General features: G+C 52.7%; 1 protein-coding gene across 6 annotated transcripts in view; it reads left to right on the top strand.

The window, feature by feature from the left end:
* The window catches only part of CIC (capicua transcriptional repressor), a 44,048-nt gene extending 22,920 nt beyond the window's left edge, over nt 1-21,128 (top strand). For 3 of the 6 annotated variants that reach the window (XM_035117942.3, XM_088672607.1, XM_088672608.1), the window contains exons 3-21: nt 2,297-2,446; nt 2,618-2,834; nt 3,160-3,289; nt 3,500-3,682; nt 4,268-4,427; nt 4,521-4,711; nt 5,132-5,351; nt 8,122-8,222; nt 8,898-10,167; nt 11,448-11,668; nt 12,660-12,826; nt 12,984-13,177; nt 13,341-13,610; nt 13,948-14,402; nt 15,114-15,388; nt 17,002-17,156; nt 17,820-17,951; nt 18,216-18,347; nt 19,811-21,128. In XM_035117942.3, the coding sequence (XP_034973833.2) occupies nt 2,297-2,446; nt 2,618-2,834; nt 3,160-3,289; nt 3,500-3,682; nt 4,268-4,427; nt 4,521-4,711; nt 5,132-5,351; nt 8,122-8,222; nt 8,898-10,167; nt 11,448-11,668; nt 12,660-12,826; nt 12,984-13,177; nt 13,341-13,610; nt 13,948-14,402; nt 15,114-15,388; nt 17,002-17,156; nt 17,820-17,951; nt 18,216-18,347; nt 19,811-20,151 (4,964 nt within the window). In that variant the 3' untranslated portion in view covers nt 20,152-21,128. The remainder of the gene's footprint in view (nt 1-2,296; nt 2,447-2,617; nt 2,835-3,159; nt 3,290-3,499; nt 3,683-4,267; nt 4,428-4,520; nt 4,712-5,131; nt 5,352-8,121; nt 8,223-8,897; nt 10,168-11,447; nt 11,669-12,659; nt 12,827-12,983; nt 13,178-13,340; nt 13,611-13,947; nt 14,403-15,113; nt 15,389-17,001; nt 17,157-17,819; nt 17,952-18,215; nt 18,348-19,810) is intronic. The other 3 variants (XM_060275626.2, XM_088672610.1, XM_088672609.1) reach the window with 3 other exon arrangements.

Genomic DNA, 21,128 nt, shown 5'->3' with positions numbered 1-21,128 from the left:
AGAAATTGATGCTTAGAGAATGGTGGTGGGCTTGCGGTTGGTTTATGGCAAAATTGGAAACTGGATTTTTTGTCCTGTTTTGTGTTTGATGCTGGGGGGGGGAGGCATCTTGGGGGTCAGGGAAGGACAAGGGATGCCAGGATTCCACATGGTGCAGAGACGAGCCCCTTCCCGATGTGTCTGTACTTTCTTTGTCACGTGTGTTGTAGTTTTTCACGATGGACAGCGGCTTCAATCTTGGAAGCTAAATCAGTAATCTTTACTTGGGGGTGGATAGGTGGGGGCAGCCTACAGTCATGACATTTTAAGAGCCTTGTTGCTTTGCTGAAACCCGAGGGAGGGTCTTACTATTACATGCCCTTCCTTCTGCTGTCGCCCCCCTCCCTTCTCATCCTCCCCCTTTGCATAGGGATGTGGTCACCAGCCGGAGGACAGGAAGCCACTGAGCCAGCATTTCCCGGCATAGTCCAACCACGATGCGCTGAGTGCTTTTAATAATTGAGTTAACTTTACATGCAGGCACAGGAGCGATGTGACTGATCCATCAGGGGATGCAAAGGAAGGAAGAGAGAGAGGAATGATGGGAAAGGGGCTCAGCAGTGGGAATAGAACTATCCCTTTCTTTCTGGAAACCAGAGCACACCACCACCACCCGGTTCTATTATGATTTTAGCATTCTTCTTATCAAACAAGTACATCCAATTTTTTAAAAATCCCAAACCATAAGTAAAATCCAAATAAAATTGAAAGGCCCCAGCCTGCAAAGGAATGATGAGCAATACAGGAACATGGGAAACTTTATATACCAGGACAGATTGTCCATCTGGCTCAGCATTGCCTACTTTGGCTGGCAGCAGCATCCCAGGGCATCAGGTAGAGGCATTTCCCAACCTGACCCTTTTAGCCGGGGATGCCAGGGATCAAACCTGCGGCCTTCTGTGTATTCCACCAAAGTATAGTCAAAACTAAGTATGAATTAAGAACGCAGGTGATCCAAAGCAGCAGTTGCTTCACAAGGATGAGGGTAGCATAAAGTATGTTAGGTTGTGCTGTAAATTTGTGCTGTTGTTTAGAATCAACACTACTCACTCCACAGAATTAAGCCTGAGGCATCTTTGTGCACAGCTGATTAGCATGTAGTTTTCCAGTTATGCATGTCAGCTGTGTTTTGTAGAGGCTGTTCCTGGGATGGTGGTAGAGGTGGCACTAATTGTGTGTTTGATGCTGAAACAGAGAGCCCTGCTGCAGCCACTGTATGACTGAAGTTGATCTAGGCAGCCCTGCAATGTGTCCTGGGTTGTTTCCTGTAAAAAACAACAACACATGATGTGGTTTGTTGCAGTGGTGCAACGCTCTGGTTTAGTCACACTTGTCTTAACCTATAGTGGACACTGTGGGTCCACGCGCCGTAGAGCTGAGAGTGTCCCCTAGAGGTGTTTACACAATGTTTTGGGCTTACTGGTGTTGCATATGCGGTTTGTTTTTTGGGTGTCGTAGAACCAGGAAGTACAGATGCTGCCAATTTGATTGTGTGTGCACACGCATACGCAAACACATGCAAGCCAGCTCAGGTCGGTCTCTCCTACGCAATAATAGCCTTTTCTTGGAACCCCAAGAAGGAAGTCTTGCTTAGCCTGATATAGGGGCAGCAGGAAGTGATGGGAGGGAGAGCCAGTGCAAGCAGATCACTTCCACCTTCAAGGAATAGCTTCTAATGGGGGGCAGTGCTGATGTCTATGGACACTTCTTTCTAGATGGGGAGGACCTTCTTCTCCTGGGGGCACAACCCTGGGGCGCGTTTGGCTTCCCTTGCCCCACATAGCCTGAGCTCCTGAGGATGCTCTCAAGCGCTCTGGCTGGGATGGAGCCAAGTAGCTTGGCTGCCCCAGCAAGCGTGGGAGTCTGAGTGAGCTGGGCCCCTCACCCCTTCCCTCCCCTTCCCTTCCCCTCCTGCAGCTGTAAAATTCCTTTGCCTGGTTTCCAGCTGGGAAGGGCGGAGGAGAGGGGGGGGTGTTGCTTCCTGGCAGGCAAAGGAGAAAATCTCTCCCACCCCCCAGGGACCTAGAAGCTAGTGATAAGGCATGGCACAGATTGTGGCTGCTAGGACTGAGGACAGAAACACAACTGGGATGAGGCTGTTAAGAGGTGTGCATGAGAGAGAAAGGGAACTGGAGGAAGGGAGACTTGGATTGATTCAACCCTGGAGTCCCGCCTCTCAGTCTCCTATTCCCTTTATTTTACTTGCTGGCCTGAGCCGACTGTTGCAACACTTTCTTTCTTCTCCCGTTCCTTCCAGTGTGGACAAATGTGGAGCCACGGTCTGTGGCTGTATTCCCATGGCACTCCCTTGTGCCCTTCCTGGCTCCCAGCCAGCCCGATTCCTCCGTGCAGCCGACAGAAGGCCAGCAGCCTGTCAGCCACCCGTCTACATCCAATCAGAACAAAGGCAAGTGCACAGGGCGGGGCGAGGGGAATAAAGGGGGCGGGTGCAGAATTTCCACCAAGGCTTCCTGCTATGGGACAGGCCAGCAGGTAGGACCGGGCATGCGTGCAACTCCTTGCCCTCCTCTGCAAGAGCACATGGCTGTTCATTCTCACCCGAGGCTTTCCATTTCAGAACCTCCAGAATCAGCTGCTGTGGCCCATGAGCTCCCTGGCGTGTCTTCGGGTGTCGAAGCAGGGAGGCCAAACACTTCGCACCCTGACAGCCCAACTCCAGTTTCCCAGCCCTCAGCGGCAACTCCTGGAGGGAGCGGAGGGCCAGCCCAGCACGAAGACGATGTCCCAGGGCACTCACGCCTGGACAGCGAGACAGAGAGTGATCACGACGATGCGTGAGTTCTGCTGCCTTCTGGGGCTGCTTCATCGTGCTTTGTTGCGTTTCTCCTTCCAACAGCCTTGCGAGGTCACAGCTGCCGCCCCCCGCCTGATAGACAGCTGTTTTATAGCTGTGGGCAACTTGCACAAGCTATAAGTCCATGACATAGGTGGGACCGCAGCACAGTGGAGCAGCGGCATGAGGCAGTTGGGAGAGAACCCTAAAACAGAGAGGGAACGGGGAGCATGGTCAAGTTGAAGGAGGATGTCAGGAGACCTGGGTGAGGTGCCGGTGCTGGGAATAGTTTGGAGAAGATGGTGAAATTGAACCTCCTTCTGTAGGTTCCTGTCTGTTGTACCTTCTGAGATGCAACTCCCACTGCTGCCGGGCAAGCGTCGTACCCAGTCATTGAGTGCTCTGCCCAAAGACCGAGATTCATCTTCCGAGAAGGATGGGCGCAGTCCTAACAAGGTGAGGGATCTTTTTCTGTCATCTCTCCTCTCTCTCTGTCTCTCTCTGTCTCTGTCTCTCTCTCTCTCTCTCGCCTATATTCCTCAGCCACCCTTCTCCTCATTCAGCTGTGGAATGCTCCACCAGTATTCACAGTTCACCCTGGGTAAAATATAAATTTAGTGGTGGCTTTGGTGCTCTTTGCACCCACCCCCCCCTTTTTTTTTGCAGAGAGAAAAAGATCACATTCGGCGGCCTATGAATGCTTTCATGATCTTCAGCAAGCGACACCGGGCCCTGGTGCACCAACGGCACCCCAACCAAGACAACCGTACCGTCAGCAAGATCCTAGGCGAGTGGTGGTACGCGCTGGGGCCCAAGGAGAAACAGAAGTACCACGACCTGGCCTTCCAGGTACAACCTCCTAGGGAGCGTAACACGGAGAGCAAGTCGGGCATCTTATCTGCAAGTGCTGTTGCCTCCTATAGTGCAGCTAGCATGGCTGGGTCAGATCAGTGGCTCCTTTCATCCAGCATTCTGTCTCCCAAGAGTGATGCTGTTAAGCAGGGCCTGATGGTGAAAGCCAGGGCTGTATGTATGTAACCTTTTCAGGAGTACAGGAAAGGTACACAAGGTTGTATGGTTGCAGACCTGAGTTTCTGAGGAATATCTGCTTTCATGTAATTACAAAAGCAAGTCTCCGGCCTTTAGGTTGCCAAGATATGCTTGAAAAATATGTAGGTAAAGCCTAGTAAAATCTCAGAAGCAGCAGTTTTAAAGGGACCATGGATCCGGTGTATTGCTTTGTTTCTTTTCCCATTTTAGATGGGATTCAGATCTCCATTGCACAGTAGTTTTAACTTTTGCAGCGTGGAGTCTGCGACAGCCATTCCCACTTTTCCCCCTCAGTAGCTGGTACGTTGCCTGGGAATCTTTTCTTCATTTCTCTCTGTTCTCGACTTTTCTCTCTCTCCCACCCCCACCCCATAAAAAAACCAGGTGAAGGAAGCTCATTTCAAAGCACACCCTGACTGGAAGTGGTGTAACAAAGATCGGAAAAAGTCTAGCTCAGATGTGAAGCCCTCGGGGCCAGGCGGATGCTCCAAGGAGACCCGAGAGCGCAGCATGTCTGAGACGGGTACTGCTGCTGTGCCAGGAGGTGAGCTCCTTTCTTGTCTCCCGCCCGCCTGCCCCAGCCCCTTGCTTTAAGTCTCTCTCCTTTTTGTCTTACCACTCTCTGCTTCCCCACCAGGCCCTTCCGAGATGCAGGTGCTGCTGGGGCCAGAGGGCAAGGCAGGCATGGTAGGATCTGGCCACGGCCATGGGGAGCGGATCCTGCCCTCGGCAGGGCCTGGCGCACAGCGTCCACGGGCCTTCTCCCACAGTGGGGTGCATGGGATGGAGAGCAACCATGACAGCCAGGTGCTGCAGGAGCTCACCCAGGTATGTTGGCATACTTTTGGGTTTTGGCGGTGAGGGGCGGGGCAGTAGGAAGTCATGGAGAATCTGGGCTCTGATCAGTTCCAGGGGAATTGAGGCTTTGGGAAGGAGGGAGGAGAAGGGATCATTGCTTGCTGCAAACCCAGCTCACATGTGCACACACACAAGAAAGAGTGCAAGGCAAAGGCAGTGTCACTCAGACACGTACCCTGACTTGGGAGCTTGTAAAGGGTGTTGTGGTACCACACATAGCCTTTTCTGGCCTACACTAGTTCTGGGGCTTCCTTGTCTTTTGTTTTGCCACACAGTTCCTTCTTTCAGCTGAAGTCTGACCTGACAAAAATCCTTCAGGTTGCAGGTCAAGGATTGCCTTGTTGCTCTGGGAGATGGGAGGCTCTAACAGATGACACTATTCTGTTCCAGATGCGCTCAGGACAGTCTCTGTATGTCAGTGGGAAAGGGCAGTTCGGGGGGCTGGGCCCTTCGGGATCCCCATTTGCAACCCCAGGTGAAGGCCCCAGGCACTCCTTGCACCTGCACCCCTCCCGTGCCTCCCGTTCCCAGCGCACAACCAGCGAGGACATGACCAGCGACGAGGAGCGAATGGTCATCTGTGAAGAGGAGGGTGATGACGACGTCATTGGTAAGGAGTCCCTGCCCAAAATGTTAGCACAACGCTTTCGCTTATCCCTGAACCACACGGAGCTTAGAGTATTTAAACTTGTTGCCCTAAATTCCTGCATGGCTGCCCCCCTCATAAACCAAAGGATGAGGAACATTGCAAATACATTGGAGGTGAGGAAGATGACATGTTAAATAAATGCTGTGGTTTCAAGAACTTGATGCACACTGTGAACTAATAGTTCAGCATTAAATTTAAGTTGAAAGCTAGAGGACTGATTTTCAGCAATAAGACCTGCACTGTTTTGGGAATAGTCTTGCTGGTCTGCTAACTGTTGCCCTCACATCTGCAACAAGAATAGCATGTGGTCCTGTATGGCCTTGATGCTGCTCTTGTGCCATAAATATCAGTGTCCCTATATTCTTACCTATCCACCGACCCAACTCTTGCTAGGAGATCTGTTTGCCCCGGCAGACTAGAGGTTATTCAGCACTGCGTTATAGGCACCCCTAGTTTGGGACTAGCAAGGCATGCCTTAAAGTGGCTTTCTGGGGCGGTGGGAGCCCAGTTTGTCATCCTGCAAACCCAAATTCATGCAAATCCACCATGTGCCACACAAACCTTGTACTTCATCTGTTATCAAATGATGTTACATCTGGTAAAATTCAGTGAAGCCAAGGAGGCAGGATTTTCTGCAGTTTCTGGGAGCTTGTAGAGGCGAAGAAGCTGGGCCCCCTAAGTTATCTTTGACTCTCATTTCTACAATGCTAAAGTTGATTGGGTGGGACTGGAAAGGCTGCGACCCCCATGGATTTAAGAAAGAGTTAGGTTTTTGTGAAATACCTTGTGATTTGCTGCACAAATAATGTAGTGCAAGGATGAAGAAATGGCTACTCTTCCATTATCTATGGGGGTGTCCTTTTTCTCTATGTATTCTGAGATTGTAGTTTGTGGACATGGAAAATGGTACTGGGAAATTGGGATTTAGCATCTTCAGAATTCCTTAAGCTTCTAACATTTAAGACTGCAAAGATGGGCTGGTGGACTGTCTCCCAGATGCTGCCCTCTCAGAAGCTGAAGAGGTAGAGAAAGTTAGTAAGATCTCTAGGGCTTCAGTGCCTTGCACAACACTTTCTCCCTTTCCATGATTGGGAGAGAAGCAGAGTGAAAATATGCAAACCAAGTCAATATATGCGCTCATTAGCACGATTTATGCAGATTGCAGAATAGTGTGGCCGTACTGAATGCCTGGATAGCTCAGTTTGCTAGAGCATGGTGCTGATAACGCCAATGTTTGCAGGTTTGATCCCATATTCCTACTAGATGATCCTCAGGGTCCCTTCGAACAATACGATTCTATGATTCCACCGTGTTTTTTCCCTCCTCCCGATTTATACAGTCTTGCCAATAAAGAGGACCTTTAATTTACTTCGGTCACAGTGCAACACCGACTGTTCTTTACCTGCAGTGACACGCTGTGCTATTACACTGTAAGCTAAACAAATGTTCCCCTCTACCGAAACCGTTCAAATTTTATTAGCTCAAATAAATGAATGGAATTTCCTCTTCTAGACACAAGCTCAATTCAGCAGTGGAAGCAGCCACCTCTTTTCAAACAGTAGCTTTAGGCAAGCTGATGTACTCACCAAATTGCACCACAGAAGGGAAGAAAGAGGGATAAAATTCAAAATATTGGTGGCGGGAGGGGGTGCAAAGTGAGGGCAGAGGAGTGGAGTGATGACGCCCTTCTGGGGAGCGTGGAATCTGCTCCCATGTGCCATTCCATATTGCAGTCTAGATCCAGTCTTACTCCCATAACCACAATGGCTCAGACTTCCCCATTTATTTATTTTAAAAAGTGTTTTCTGTACCACAGAAGATCACCGTAGCCTGCATTAGTTTATGTGGAATAAGCTTCTCTCAAACAAGCACCTCTATGTCCTGATTCCCTTGCACACAATCCGTCATATGGGATAGAATGCAGATCGAGGCAGTTTGCTGTGCTGCTTTATTGAGGCTGGATGGTCTCTGAGGTAGAGCCAAGTGACCTGCATGCAAAAGACCCCCAGGCTTAATCATTGACATTTCCAGGTAGACTCCTGCTTGGCACCCTGGAGAACATCTGACAGCCAGTTACTGCACACAGTATTGAGGTAGATGAGGCCAGTGGTCTGATTCTGTATAACGTGTCTTCCTAATCCCTACTTTAGCCAAGAGGCATTTATTACAGGAGTGGGATAGTCCCATTCTTGATGCTACTTGCTTTTTAGATTGTGAACGTGGTGGTGCGTACTGGCATTAAAAGGTAACTAATCTGCATTTAAATGCAGTCTTGATTATTTACTGAATAAGATTCTCTGAATGCACCAGAAGCCAGATTGCTCTGCTTCAAAGTTGGGCTGCGGGCAGGTAAAGAGATGGACATTTCTGCCTCTTGTTTTCCCTCCTGCGCAGTGTTTCATTGTACCCTGGTTATTGGCCCACTACCAGCACCTTCTTTTCCTCCGATTACTCAGCTCCCTTCTTCACTCTGAGCGCCCCTAATTTAGATCTCTTCCAGGGGACAGCAGCTATAATTTCTAACACACACACACACCTTTCCCCGCAAAAAAATAAAAATAAACCCTCCGCATTTTGCCTGTACTTGCAGTAAGTGAATTTGCTGATTTGCAGTAATCCTATCTCTCTCAGATAAAAATCTCTGCCCCTCCAGGAGAGTTTTGGAAAGGGAGTGAGGGATGTTTCGAGGTGGTCAGGTGTCTTGCTGACTCATGCTTCTGCCCTCTTACAGCTGAGGATGGGTTCAACCCTGCTGATGTTGACCTCAAATGCAAGGAACGAGTGACGGACAGCGACAGCGAGGGGTCCTTGGGGGATGAATCCGACAACAAGGTGAGTAGGCTGGAAGTAAAGGAATAAGGGTGCAACTTCCGGGGAGTATCACCCTTGCAACATAAAGAGGTTGTGGCAACGAGAGAGGAATCTTTGCTTTTTTTGGAGGGGGCGGTCTGGTAGTGGGATGCTTTAGAGCAGGCATGTCAAACCTGCGGCCCTCCAGATGTTTTGGCCTACAACTCCCATGATCCCTAGCTAGCAGGACCAGTGGTTGGGGAAGATGGGAATTGTAGTCCAAAACATCTGGAGGGCCGCAGGTTTGACATGCCTGCTTTAGAGTGTTCAAAGCACCACATGCGTCTTCCTTGTGGCAAGCTAAACTCCTGGCTTTTGGCATGGTGTCTTTAGAGGTTTTTAATTAATGTTTTGTGTTGAGATGAGCAAACACAAGCACAGTCCTTTGCAGGCAAGGGGCTGGAGCCGAGAGGGGAGGACTTTGCTGCCCTCTTGGCGGAAGTGAGATTCAAAAGGCGAACTGTTCTGGTTCAGAAATCATTCCTCTTTTGGGACTTAGAATTGTAGAGCTGCAAGGGTTCCCGATGGTCATCTAGTCCAACCCCCTGCAATGCAGGACTGGTGATGCTGTAAGGAAGAGTATGAAAGCAGCGCTGTGGAGGAGATTGCTCACGGGCGTTCCAGCAACCTCCTAACCCTTTCCCCATCTGCTCGCAGGACTTTGGGCGGAAGCTCTTCTCCCCAGTGATTCGCTCAGCTGCGCTGCCTCCTTCCTCTGGTGCCTTCACCCCCTGCCGCCCGCCGCCCCCTCTGGACTTGGAGCCAACCCCGCCTCCTCACGGCCTCGACCAGCAGCCCCCTCCCAAGACGTACGGCTCCTTCCAGCTGGCACCCAGCACCTTCAAGGCCCAAGACTCCCGCGGAGGGCTCCGCCCTCACAACACCCCAGCCAAGCGCCTGGAGCCACGCTTCGAATCGGCAGTGGCCTCTTACCGGCGGAAGCGGGCAGACAGTGCTGGAGGGGGCTCCCAGGCAGCAGCCACGGAGTCTGGGATGGCCCCCCTGGCTGTCCCATCTCATTCAGTCATCTCTCCGCCTGGTGGAATGTTTCAGGCCGTGGTGCTCTCCGATTCTGCCCGCTTGTCCTCTGGCACTGTGCTGGTGACGGCCCCATCCATGAGCGCCCCGAATGTGGGAGTGATTGGCTACAGCGGTGCGCCCAGCCTGGTCCGCACGGCCTCCACCGTCGTCACCAACGTGGTTAAGCCGGTTAGCAGCACCCCGGTGCCCATCGCCAGCAAGCCCTTCCCGCGCGGGTCAGGGGAGGGGCTCCCACTGCTCAGCCCCCCTCCCTCGGAGGGGGCCACGAAGGCGGAAGGGATTTCTGTGGGGCGCCTCGGCCTCCTCTATGCCGACAAGAAGACTCAGCCGCCCTCGGCAATGCCCGGGATCCAAGCCACGTCGCCTCACCTTGTAGCCGGCCCTCTCATTGGGCAAGGCTTGACTGCTGTGGGAAAGGGGCCTGCCAACCAGGGCAGCGTGGTGACCAACCTTCTTGTGGGAGCTCAAGGCTACGGGCAAGCGGGCAGCGCGGGAGGGGCTGCCGTTCCAGTGACTGTCTTGCCCCCCGGCGCCATCGCACAGCAGCCCTCGGTGCAGTTCATCACGCAGAATCCGCCTGGGGGCGGGCAGAACGGCCCAGTGCCGCTCAGCATCCTGCAGCCTCAAGGCATCCTCTCAGGGGCAGCGGGCAAGGCGGGCGGCATCACTCAGGTGCAGTACATCCTGCCCACCTTGCCTCAGCAGCTGCAGGTGGCCGGGGGAAAGGTGCAAGCGGGAGCGGGTGCTCCTGGAGCTGCCAGCATCCATTTCACTCTTCCGCCAGCCAACGGGAAGGTGATCGCCACGCCCCAAGCCATCCCCATCATCCAGCCTGCTCCAGGAAGCGGCAACAGCAATGTCACTGTCATGTCCTCAGCACCCAAAGGTAAGGGCATGGGCCTTTTTGCTTGATAAGCCCTCCATTCCAAGATTTTATTTTATTTTTTTAAAAAAGATAATTGCATCACATCAGAGGTTTAGACCTCAGCCTGCCTAGTCTCTCTGTAATTCCTAAGACTGGTTGAGGATGCTTCCTGGCTAGGTTATCCATGCCCCATGATGGAGTGCAGAAAGAGATGAATTTTCATTAATGGATCCCTCATCCCTGGAGTGTCACTGCGCCCCAAAGCTTTACACATTTTAGAAGCACCAGATTCTGGCTGCTCCTGCCACTTCTGTGTTAACAGAGCTCACCTACCTGTTAGTGGTGACGGCGTGGGTCACCGTTTTGTACGGCAGAGTTCACTTCCGGTCCCTGGGCAAGCAAGAGGAGGCCGGCCAACAAGAATATGCACATTGGCTCTCCCTGGTGTAAAAAAGCCAAGAAGAGCCGTGCTGCATTGGGCCAGGGCCCTGTCTAGTCCAGTATCCCGTTTTCCATGGCGAGAGCCATGTGCCTTTGGGGAGCCCACAGTGCAAGGCATGAGGTCAATTGGCCTCTCCAGAAACATGTGTAATATGTGGCTGTCACAGCTAGTAGCCCCTGATAGCCTTTGCCCTCCATAAATTTGTCTAACCCCCTCCCCCAACTGCTGCCCTTTTAAAGATTATGGTGAAGGTGCCTGCCTGATGCCAACAGGCAGGGAGCTCCACCGTAGGAGTGCTGCCACCCTGGAAGATTTTTATTACTTGCAAATGGGAAGCAAGCATTACGTGGCCTCTGTCACGGTGCCAGTTCTGTGGATTAAAGTGGTTGGGCGGCCGCATACAGGGTAAGGCGATATTGCAGGTAAACAGTAGAATTACGTAATCCTTGATCGATCTTCCAAACTTGAGAATCCCCAAACATAGCTTTCCTCGTAGGGAGAGGTGCTTTTGTCCTCCCGGTAGTTGCCCTGTCATGCACCTTTTCCCAGCTCTGCAACATCCTTTATGACAGTGTTTCCCAACCTTGTGCCTCCAGATGTTTTGAGACTACAATTCCCATCATCCCTAGCTAGCAAGACCAGTGGTCAGGAATGATGGGAATTGTAGTCCAAAAACAGCTGGAGGCACAAAGTTGGGAAACAGTGCTTTATGAGATGTTGGTACCTTAGTAGCTCCACTCAGATGCTGGGCTTTATGAGATCCGCAAACTGACCTTGTTGTGTGCCCCTCTCCTCTCTCTCTCTCTCTCTCTCTCTCTCTCTCTCTCTCTCTCTCTCTCTCTCTCTCCCCCCCCCCCAGTTCAATCAGTGTCTCCAGTTCAAGCTCCATCTCCCGGCACTTCAACCCACCTCGTGTCTGGGCAGGTGGTGCCCCCTGCTGGGCTCCAGGTACAAGGCAAGGTCTTGGTGCCCATGGCACCCCCACAGGTGACGGTGCGCACCTCCACTGCCACCCAGCTGCCTCTGGTGACCCCACCTTTCCCCGTCCCGGTGCAGAACGGCAGCCAGCCAGCCAGTAAGGTTAGTTAATTGGGAGTGGGGTGGTGGGCTGTGCTGTGTACCTTATGCGACGGGTGAAGGTGGTGGTATCTGCTAATTGTGAATACTACGCTTGGCGTAAATGCTGCAGGACTGTCTAGTAGTAGCAGTAGTAGTAGTAGTTGTGGCGGCTGCTATTATTACTTTCTTGCACAAAGGGTGGGTAGGTGGCCAATTCATGGAGCAGTAGATAAGCCTAGGGATGGGGGTTTGAAATTACCTCCATGTAGGAGTCTTCCCTGTCCTCTGCATATCCTACTTAGGTCACCCTCTGGGTTTCAAAGTCCAGGTGCTTCCCTTGAACCACAAGGTCTTTAATTCATGGCATGTATATATATATATAAAAAAACCCCAAACTTTCTATAACCTGCCAAGAGGCCTTTGGCTAGTACAGTTCTTTTATTTGTTTTTGATGCTTGTATTCCCCCTTTTCCTTGCAAATAGTGTAATCAATCTTCTTTGAGTATATGCTTAATTCAGTTGCTCATTCTATAAGTAAAGCAAAGAAAAACTCAACCCAGCTGAATGATGGCATTCTGCTGTAGGGCCACAGGCATGCTGCGACACTGGAGGATTGAAACTTTGGTGCAGGATGCGTTGCTTCGACTGGAATGCTGAGAAAACTCTGCTTTAATCTCTTTCTTTTTGGACAAGTTTATCATCTTCAGGATTGCGGGGAGGGACTTTAAAAATGAAGGAGAGATAAAACTAAAAGGCGATTGGTGGGCCCAGACAGTTTCTCCCCTACTGATCACAGGCTGCAGTTCCCACCCACACTTCAACGCTCCTTCCTTTCTTCCAGTTAGGGCACCTAAGGCAGCATAGGTTACATGAATACCGTTCCTACTACTGCAGATGTACTGATTCTGACAAATCAGACCTGAACAGCGTGCGGAAACAGTGTTTTCATGATGTTGGTTGACAGCACTGATTGACAGGTCTGCCTGGCCACCTCGTCTTTCTGCTTTTCCAGATCATCCAGCTCACCCCGGTGCCCGTGGTTCAGCCCCAGCCCTCCTCGCAAAGCAGTGCCACCTTGGTTCCACCCCTTAGCCCAGCTGCTCTCCAGGGCACTGTGGCCACTGCCGTCATGGGCTCCCCGAGCCAAACCCAGAAAGTCCTCTTGCCCTCCTCCACCAGGTACAGACCATCCCCCTACTGATTGGCTGCGCCAGATCCTGGGGGAACCCTGCCTGGGGGGTGGGGAAGGTGGCAGGGGTGCGGTCTTGTTCATTTCAGCATCAGCTGCCGCCTCTGCTATAACACACACACTCACTCTCTCTCTCTCTGCCCCCAGGATCACCTACGTGCAGTCAACAGCCGGGCACCCCCTCTCCCTGGGCACCTCGGCCTCCCACACACAGCCCAGCGCCCCCCAGGGCACATCTGCCACAACCTACGTTCAATCCCCAGTGGGCCCTGCCCCCATGGCACTGGGTTTCACAGCCATCGGGCCGAATGGGCAGGCCATAGTGCAGCCGCTGCTCTCAGGTAAGGTTGGCAAAGCGGCGGGGGGTGGGGGGTGGCGGATGGGGCCAGGCTGGACGGATGCACTTGGCAAGGGGTATGGCAGCAACGAGAGATGGGGCCGAGGGTCGACTGGCTTGCCTTAGTGCCCTGCCTCTGATTCCACTGCCTGTTCTGCTTCCTGCAGGTCAGAACCCTCTGCTGGCTCCAGGGCAAGTGGTGTCCCCACTGCAGAGCCCCCAGCTCCCGGCGTCCTGCGCTGGACAAGGGCAGGTCATCACTGCCATCTACCCCAGCCCCACGGGGACCAGTCCTGCTCAGCCCGCCAGCCACGGTGTGGTTTACACGGTGGCAGCCACAAGCACCGTCACAGTCTCATCTCCCACAGCCATCCTGCCCAAGGGGGGCAGCAGCACTCAGAGCCCAGGGGGCCCCAGCCAGGGCCTGATTTCCACAGGTATGGGGTGGGTGGGTGGGTAGCAGCAGCAGGGGGAGGAAACTGAGAAGTAAGGGAGGCAGCCAGGGAGGACACTGGGCTAAAAGAAACAAATTCTACACCTAGGCTGCAGTTTGTAATCCTGGCAAATGTTGCCCATCGCTTTGCATCACTTGAAGTCCATAAGGAGTAGAAATCGTGCTCTTTTTTTAAAAAAAGTGTGCAGGGCACTCCTGCTTGGCAGCACTACATTCCTGTGATGCTGGATCGGCCCGGAATTGGGCGGGCTTTTTTTCCCTTTCCGGCGTTTCTGACTTGACTCTAACCAGCTTCGTTTTTCCACCTGCCTCCTACTCAGCTACCCCTGCCGCTCCTCCAACAGTTCCCCGACCTCAGCGGCCTCCGCTCAAGCCCCTCCAGAAGGTGAAGGCAACAATCGCCAGCATCCCAGTGGGCTCTTACGAATCCTCCCCCTCGCCAGGTCCAGCCCGGCCCCCCGGAGGGCAGCAGCAGGAGCCCGGAGGGTCGCAATGCCACCGGGAGGCCGAAGCCACAGGAGAAGCCCGGACTTTGCGGGAGGCGGGGCCCCAGGAGCCACCTCTTTCCCCCGTGTGCCGGGGCAGCGAACAGAACCTCCCGCCCAAAGCCCAGGATCTGAAGCGGGAGTCCTGGGAGCCAGTGTCGCCCCCATCTCCCCAGCAGCCGCAGGTTATGGAGGCGGCACCTGCGGAAATCTGGAGCCAGCGGGAGGCAGGAAACGGCGAAGAGAGGGTGGTCCGTGACCCTCCACTGGGCAGCAAAGGGACTGAGACGGTAAGAAGGACACAGGAGGCCTTTGCTCAACCTCCGGCCTCTGGCCAGGCTTTTGCTGTGCTTTTAGCCCGGGATGTAGACTGTAACCAAGCACTTCACAGCACTTGGAAATCCTGCAACCGTCTTTGCCAACCCAGGCCCCCCGCCAAACGTTTCACTAGGGCAGGCGAAATCTGGAAAAATCCTCCACAAAGTCTCCAGCAGAAGCTCCAAGGAGATGGATGGTTCTGCGTCAGGAGAGCACAGCCACTGAGAATCCCTCTCTCTGTGCCAGCCTTGACCAACGTGTGCTCTGCCCCTGGACAATGTTTTGGCCTACAATTCCCATCAGCTCAACCAGCACAGCTGTAGGAATACAGCTGCATGTCCCTGGAGATTCCCACAAGCTGTGGCCTGAGCATCTCCTGGAGACTTTGGAAGATCTTCCCAGTTTTCACCTGCTTTCACCCAGTTTTAAGCTCATGAAACGTTACAGGCGTTTGAACATGGTTTTGAACATCAGGATTGAGGGTTCTGGGCTGTGCATTTATATAATAACCTCCTGCACATAATCACCTTGCCTTGCGAAGCAAGCGAGAAGGTCTCCCCCTAGTAGTTCACCTCCCCATTTGCCAGCCTTGCTGATCTGCCTCCATGTTGGCCCGCCCTCCTTCTGAATGCCTCTTCCCAGCTGCTCTCTGGTAGTAAACACCCTATTCCTTTCTTCCTCAGGCCCTCAGGTTCTCCACTTCCCCAGACTGGAGAATGGCCGGTGCTGAGGGCCGCTGCGAAGCGTCTACCCCATCTGCAGGGCCGCTGACTTCCTCGCTCAGCCCTGGCCCTTCGAGCTCCACGGAGGCCCCTAGAGGCGGCCCCTCGACCCTTGCTCCAGCAGCAGCAGCAGCCTCTACATCCGAAGCAGGGCCCGAGCAGAAGGAGGTCCCCGTAGGGAAGAAAGTCAAGGTCCGGCCTCCACCACTGAAGAAAACCTTCGACTCTGTCGACAAGTGAGTGATTGGGGAGCTGCAGGAATGGGTTGCCAAAGAACTAAAGCACAGGCAGCTGCTGTATGCAGAGTCAGACCATTAGGTCCAAGTAGCTCAGTGTGGTCTGCACTGACTGGCAGTGGCTGTCTGGGGTTTCAGGCAGGGAGTGTTTCCCTGGAGGTGTTGCGGGAAATTGAACCCCAGGACCTTTTGCATGCAAAGCAGATGCTCTATCACCAAGTTACATCCCTCCCCAGGAGTTCAAGTTTTGGAAAGTTTGTTCTGGGGTATCTGGTTCTTCATCGGGGGTTGCCAAATTCCCCCCTCCTACCCCTCAATGGCAGCTTGCTTGTTGATACCATAATAATAATAAATAAATAAATAAATAAATAAATAAATAAATAAATAATTTTATTATTTACATGCCAACCATCTGACTGGGTTGCCCCAGCCACTCCTTTCCTTCAATGGGCAGTTGGCTGCTCGCAGTTAGCTTGAAGGGACTACCTTCCGTTCATGCTGGTTGTATTTATATTATATGTATTATCACATGGTTCTCCTAGAGTCATAGAACTGTAGAGTGGGAAAGGTAACCATGGGGGTCATCTAGTCCAACCCCTTGCATTGCAGGAATCTTAGCTGAAGCATCCATGAGAGATGGTCATCCAACTTCTGCTTTAAAACCTCCAAGGGGTCCATAACCACCTGAGAAAGACCGTTCCACTGTCAAACAGCTCTTAATGTCAGAAAGTTCTTCCTGATGTTTAGTTGGAATCTCCTTTCCTTTAACTTGAAGCCATGGGTTCAGGCCCTACCCTCCAGAGCAGGAGAAAACAGGCTTGCTCCATCTTCCATGTGACAGCCCTTGAGATATCTGAAGAGGGCTCCTCTCCCAGTTAGAGCTTCCCAACAAGCCTGTGATGTAGACTAGGCTGAGAGTGGGTCCCTGGCCCAAGGCCACCCAGTGAGCTTCATGGCCAAGTGGAGATTTGAGATTGGTTCTCCCAGATGTTCTGCCCCTGCAGTGACATGGAGCCAGGGAGGTTCCGTGGCAGTGCATTCTAATGTGTGAAGAACTCTTTGCAGCTAGGAAGCTTGGGAAGCTGCAGACACCAGGGGGGAGTTGAGCTTGATTTGGCATCCACCGGACTTCCCCGGAAGGGCTGGAGCTTGGGCTGAATGCGTGAAGGCTACTTTCCGTGTCACTCTTTTCTACACAGTTGTTGCTGCTTGTGCCGAACTAACAGCCCAATTCCAGAAAAGGCACGTGCCTCCGTAATGTGCAAATAAGTGTGCAAAGTGCCCTGTTTTGGTCTGAGCTCCCACGTCGGTAAGAGAGTATGTGCCAGTGTTATATCCTGCAGAAACACACACGTTGGTTAGCACTCTCTTGTGGAACGGGGGGTGTTGCAAGTTCAATTCACAGGTGAAAGCGGCCTTTTCCGTAGACAAGGTTTTCCACAAAGGCTTGCCACTGGTGGTGGTGGTGGGACCCTGGAGGAAAGCACTGTTCTTTTGAAGAGCAAAGCATGAGGAGGCTGCTGGGTTGGGGGGCAGCGTGTGTGTTGGAGGGGGCATATTCTGCGGGAGCCCCTGACTGCATGGTGTGACCCACACCCTGTCCCCTTCCCCAGCAGGGTTCTGTCGGAGGTGGATTTCGAGGAGCGCTTTGCCGAGCTGCCTGAATTCAAGCCCGAGGAGGTGCTTCCCTCGCCCACCCTGCAGTCGCTTGCCACCTCACCCCGTGCCATCCTCGGCAGCTACCGGAAGAAGCGCAAGAACTCCACTGGTAAGGAGCTGGGCAGGGCCAGGAATAGCCTTCTGTGGTAGCGGCTGCTGGGCATTGCAAGTCCAAGGCAACAGAGGGGACAAACACACAGGAGCAGATGAGAACGGTGGACATAGATATTGTCAGGGGCTGGACGGAGGAATGGTGGTGGCCGCCCCCAGAACAGAAGGCTCAGAGACACAAAGCCCAGACCAACCAGTGCAGGGATGACGTAGGTAAGATAAGAGAGACGAGGGGGGGGGGACTTGGAGCAATGCCATTATAGGGAAGGTTCCATTCCTTCATCATTCTCTGTGAATTATTGAATAAATTACTTGGTAAGAACTTTTATAGTTTCTCCGATTCTGGGCTGCCACCGTGGGAGGGATCTGATTCTCTGAAGTCTGACAGATATGGAGGACGGGGTTCCATCTATTTTGTTGAGAGTCTCCAGCCAGGACAGGTTTGCCCAGGAGGTTACTGGAGTCAAAAAGCAATGTGGGATATCTGCCCCTTTCAAATTTCTGGGATAAGGTGGGAAAGGAAGCGTAACTTGTGCTTCCTATTTCCAAGCTCTCCTGTAATTCTGCATCCTTGGGTTTCTTTGGGTGCAGATTTTTTAGGGGCAGGACCTTCCCCTTCCCTGACTTGGTAACACGATTTGTGTGCGGGTGTCCCTTTCAGACCTGGACTCCTCTACAGAGGACCCCATCTCCCCCAAGCGGAAGATTCGGCGCCGCTCCAGCTGCAGTTCGGAGCCCAACACTCCCAAGAGTGCCAAGTGTGAAGGAGACATCTTCACCTTTGACAAACCCGGTGAGTAAGGTTGGAGGGCAGGGGGATGATTGGGGAGAAAAGTTGGCAGTGGAGGAGGAGCCACCTGAGCCTCAAGCAACACTGAAAAGGTCCAGAAATACCCCCAAGCTGTGTACCTGCTTCTTCAGAGGGAGGGTGACCCCATTCAGAGCAGGCAACCTCCCAACTATCCGCTAGCAAAGTACCCACTAACATTTGACCGCCCCAAACTTTTTAAAGGGGCATTTTGGCTCCAGGTGCATCATAGATCCTTTCTGAATTTAGGCACAGACACGGAAGACGTACTCGGGGAGCTAGAATACGAGAAGGTGCCGTACTCTTCACTCCGACGTACCTTGGACCAGAGGAGGGCTCTGGTCATGCAGCTCTTCCAGGATCATGGCTTCTTCCCTTCAGGTAAGGAGGAAGCTGAACCCGGCTTTCCCAGCTGACATTGTCCTTGGGGGAGTAGAAGTTTGGACTTTCATTTTCCTGCAGGGGATTCATCTCCCCCCCCCCCCCGCCCTTGGACTCTTCCTCCACTGCAAGAAAAATGACTGTAGAATCATAGAATCATAGAGTTGGAAGAGACCACAAGGGTCATCCAGTCCAACCCCCTGCCAAGCAGGAAACACCACCAGAGCATTCTTGACATATGCCTGTCAAGCCTCTGCTTAAACACCTCCAAAGAAGGAGACTCCACCACACTCCTTGGTAGCAAATTCCACTGCCGAACAGCTCTTACTGTCAGGAAGTTCTTCCTGTAGTTTTTGGGTTCCAACTGAGCAGCCATTTTAGGGTCCACCAGACAGTCATGGAAATGTAATTGAGAGCAGCTTTCCTCATTTTTTTGGATTCCCAGCTCTCACCAGGCCCAACGACAAGGCCAGTAGCTGGGGATGATGGAAGTTGTAGTCCCAACAGCTGCTGGAGGGCAGCAGGTTAGGAAAGACTGACGTATAATAACTGTGTGTCCTCCTGCTGCTATCTGAATGGCAGCTTTCAGTTTGGAACAGGAACTGAGACTGACTGTACCCCTCTAGGCTTCTTCTGTATATTTTTTTGGCTTTGCTGGTGGGTGGGGTGTATGCTCCAGGTTCTGCACACTGCACTGCCTGGGGAAGAGTTTCTGTATTTGTTCTATTAGAAAGGGTGTCTGCATCTCTGTAGAGGAATCACACTTCATTCATATGCCCTGCCTTTGAAAAAACAATCATTTTTAAAATTGAACATTAATAGAATTAAATATATCTATCTATCTATGCATGAAAATATATAAAAATCATACAAATAACAACAGCATGGCGCCAGCCCTTTCATTAAAAGCACTCAGTTCTCAAAAGCCTGTTGGAACAAGTGCGTGGAGGGAGGACAAGGAGGGAGCCAGTCTTAACTTCTCTAGGGAGGGAGTTGCAAAGTCTGGCAGCAGCCACTGGGGCAGCCATTTCCCGCATCCCTACCAAGAGTGCCTCTGAGGGTGGTGAGACTTGAGAGAAGGGCCTCCCCTGAAAATCTCAAAACCAGGGAAGGTTCATATGAGGGAATACGCTCCATAGAATTATATGGTTGGAAGGGACCACAAGGATCATCTAGTCCAACCCCCTGAGATGCAGAAATCTTTGCCCAATGTGGGGCTTCAACCCATGACCCTAGCGTTCAAAACATTTCAGAGATTATTGTGATATTCCTTAGTCTCTCTCTCTCTCTCTCTCTCTCTCTCTCTCTCTCTCTCTCTCTCTCTCTCTGTTTTGTGGCCTAGTTCAGTTCTCTGCATTTGTTGGTAGGCTCCCCCTTTTTTAAATTCCCCAGCTGTTCTCCTCCACCCCATCCTCCTTGCTGCGGCACTCACAACCTTTCCTCTCTCCCCTCCTCTTTCGCAGCCCAAGCCACCGCGGCTTTCCAGGCCCGCTACTCTGACATATTCCCCACCAAGGTCTGCTTGCAGCTCAAGATCCGGGAAGTGCGGCAGAAGATCATGCAGGCAGCCACCCCGACGGAGCAGGCCCCGAGCACACCGGAGCCCGGAGGCCCCGCCAGCCAGGGCGGCGTTGTGGAAGCGGGGCAGCCTCTGGAGCTGACCACGGCACAGGACTGTGCGCAAGGAGCAGAGGCCACCTCTGCTGCCACAGCAAGTGCCCCCCTTCCTACCACAGCTGCCGGTTGGGACTCTAACCAGCAGCCTTCCCCAGGAGGCAGCGGAGGCAACACCAGCAGCAGATGAACAGCCGTGAGCAGAGAGAAACAGCCTTGTGGAAAAGGAGGGGGGATATTGGAGGTTCCCCCCTCCCACCCGCTGCCATCTCTGTTTGTCACTCCTGCCCTCCTTCCCCTGCTAACTGCTTCCCCCATTGTCTGTGCCCCTGCTCCGGGACTGGAAGTGGGGAGGCAGCTGTCCTTCCTATGCAGACTCTTCCCCTTTCTTATTGCACTTCTCTCCAGCCAGTCTGCTCCGAAAGGGAAGGGCTCTGGACTGCTGCCAGGCCCCTCCCTTCCCCCTCCACCCCAGGACTCGAGTGGTGGTGCTGAAAAACCATTCCAGGACACACAGGCCTTGCTCTCTCTCTCACTCATTGCAGTGGAGACTGGCGATGGGGCCGAGTTGGGGGACAGTTTTACAAAGGGCCTTGAGCGATGGACCCGTGCGAAGTGTCAGGTTCCAATTTCAACGCCTCTCCCTGCCCTTTTAATAATGTAAAATATTTTGAGAACCCACATATTCGTTGCTTCTGTGTCCGTAACCGGGGTGGAGGGAAGTCTTTCCACACACACACCCCGCTGCAGGGGGTCGGGCGGGTAGTTTGCGGCCTTGCGTCCTGGACAGGTTATTGCTTCGGAAGGCGAAGGAAGAAGAAAGCACACCCAGACTGCTGCTGGGATCAGTTGATTACGACGCCTGCTTCTCTTGACCGGTCAAGGCTCTGCGTTGGCAATGAGAAGGAGGGAAGAGGGCGTTATTTGGGGGAGAGACTGCGTACAGACCAGCTTCCGTCTGGACAGGAGGTGGAGAGGAGTTTTTGTGAGTTGAGGGGCTGACCCAGCACTCAAAGAAGCGAGAGAGAGCAAGTGTGGGTAGCTGGGGGGCTCCCCCCCCCGAGCGTGAGTGCCCTGGCGGCCCCACGTCACATGTTGACCATGTGTGTAACCCCTTCTGTATTGGGGTGCTCCCACCTCACATGCTATTAAAGCTCTTTAACAATC

Source organism: Zootoca vivipara, chromosome 6 (assembly GCF_965207765.1).
Source record: "Zootoca vivipara chromosome 6, rZooViv2.hap1.1, whole genome shotgun sequence".
NCBI classification, from domain to species: Eukaryota; Metazoa; Chordata; class Lepidosauria; order Squamata; family Lacertidae; genus Zootoca; species Zootoca vivipara.
This window is presented reverse-complemented; position numbering and strand designations above follow the sequence as displayed.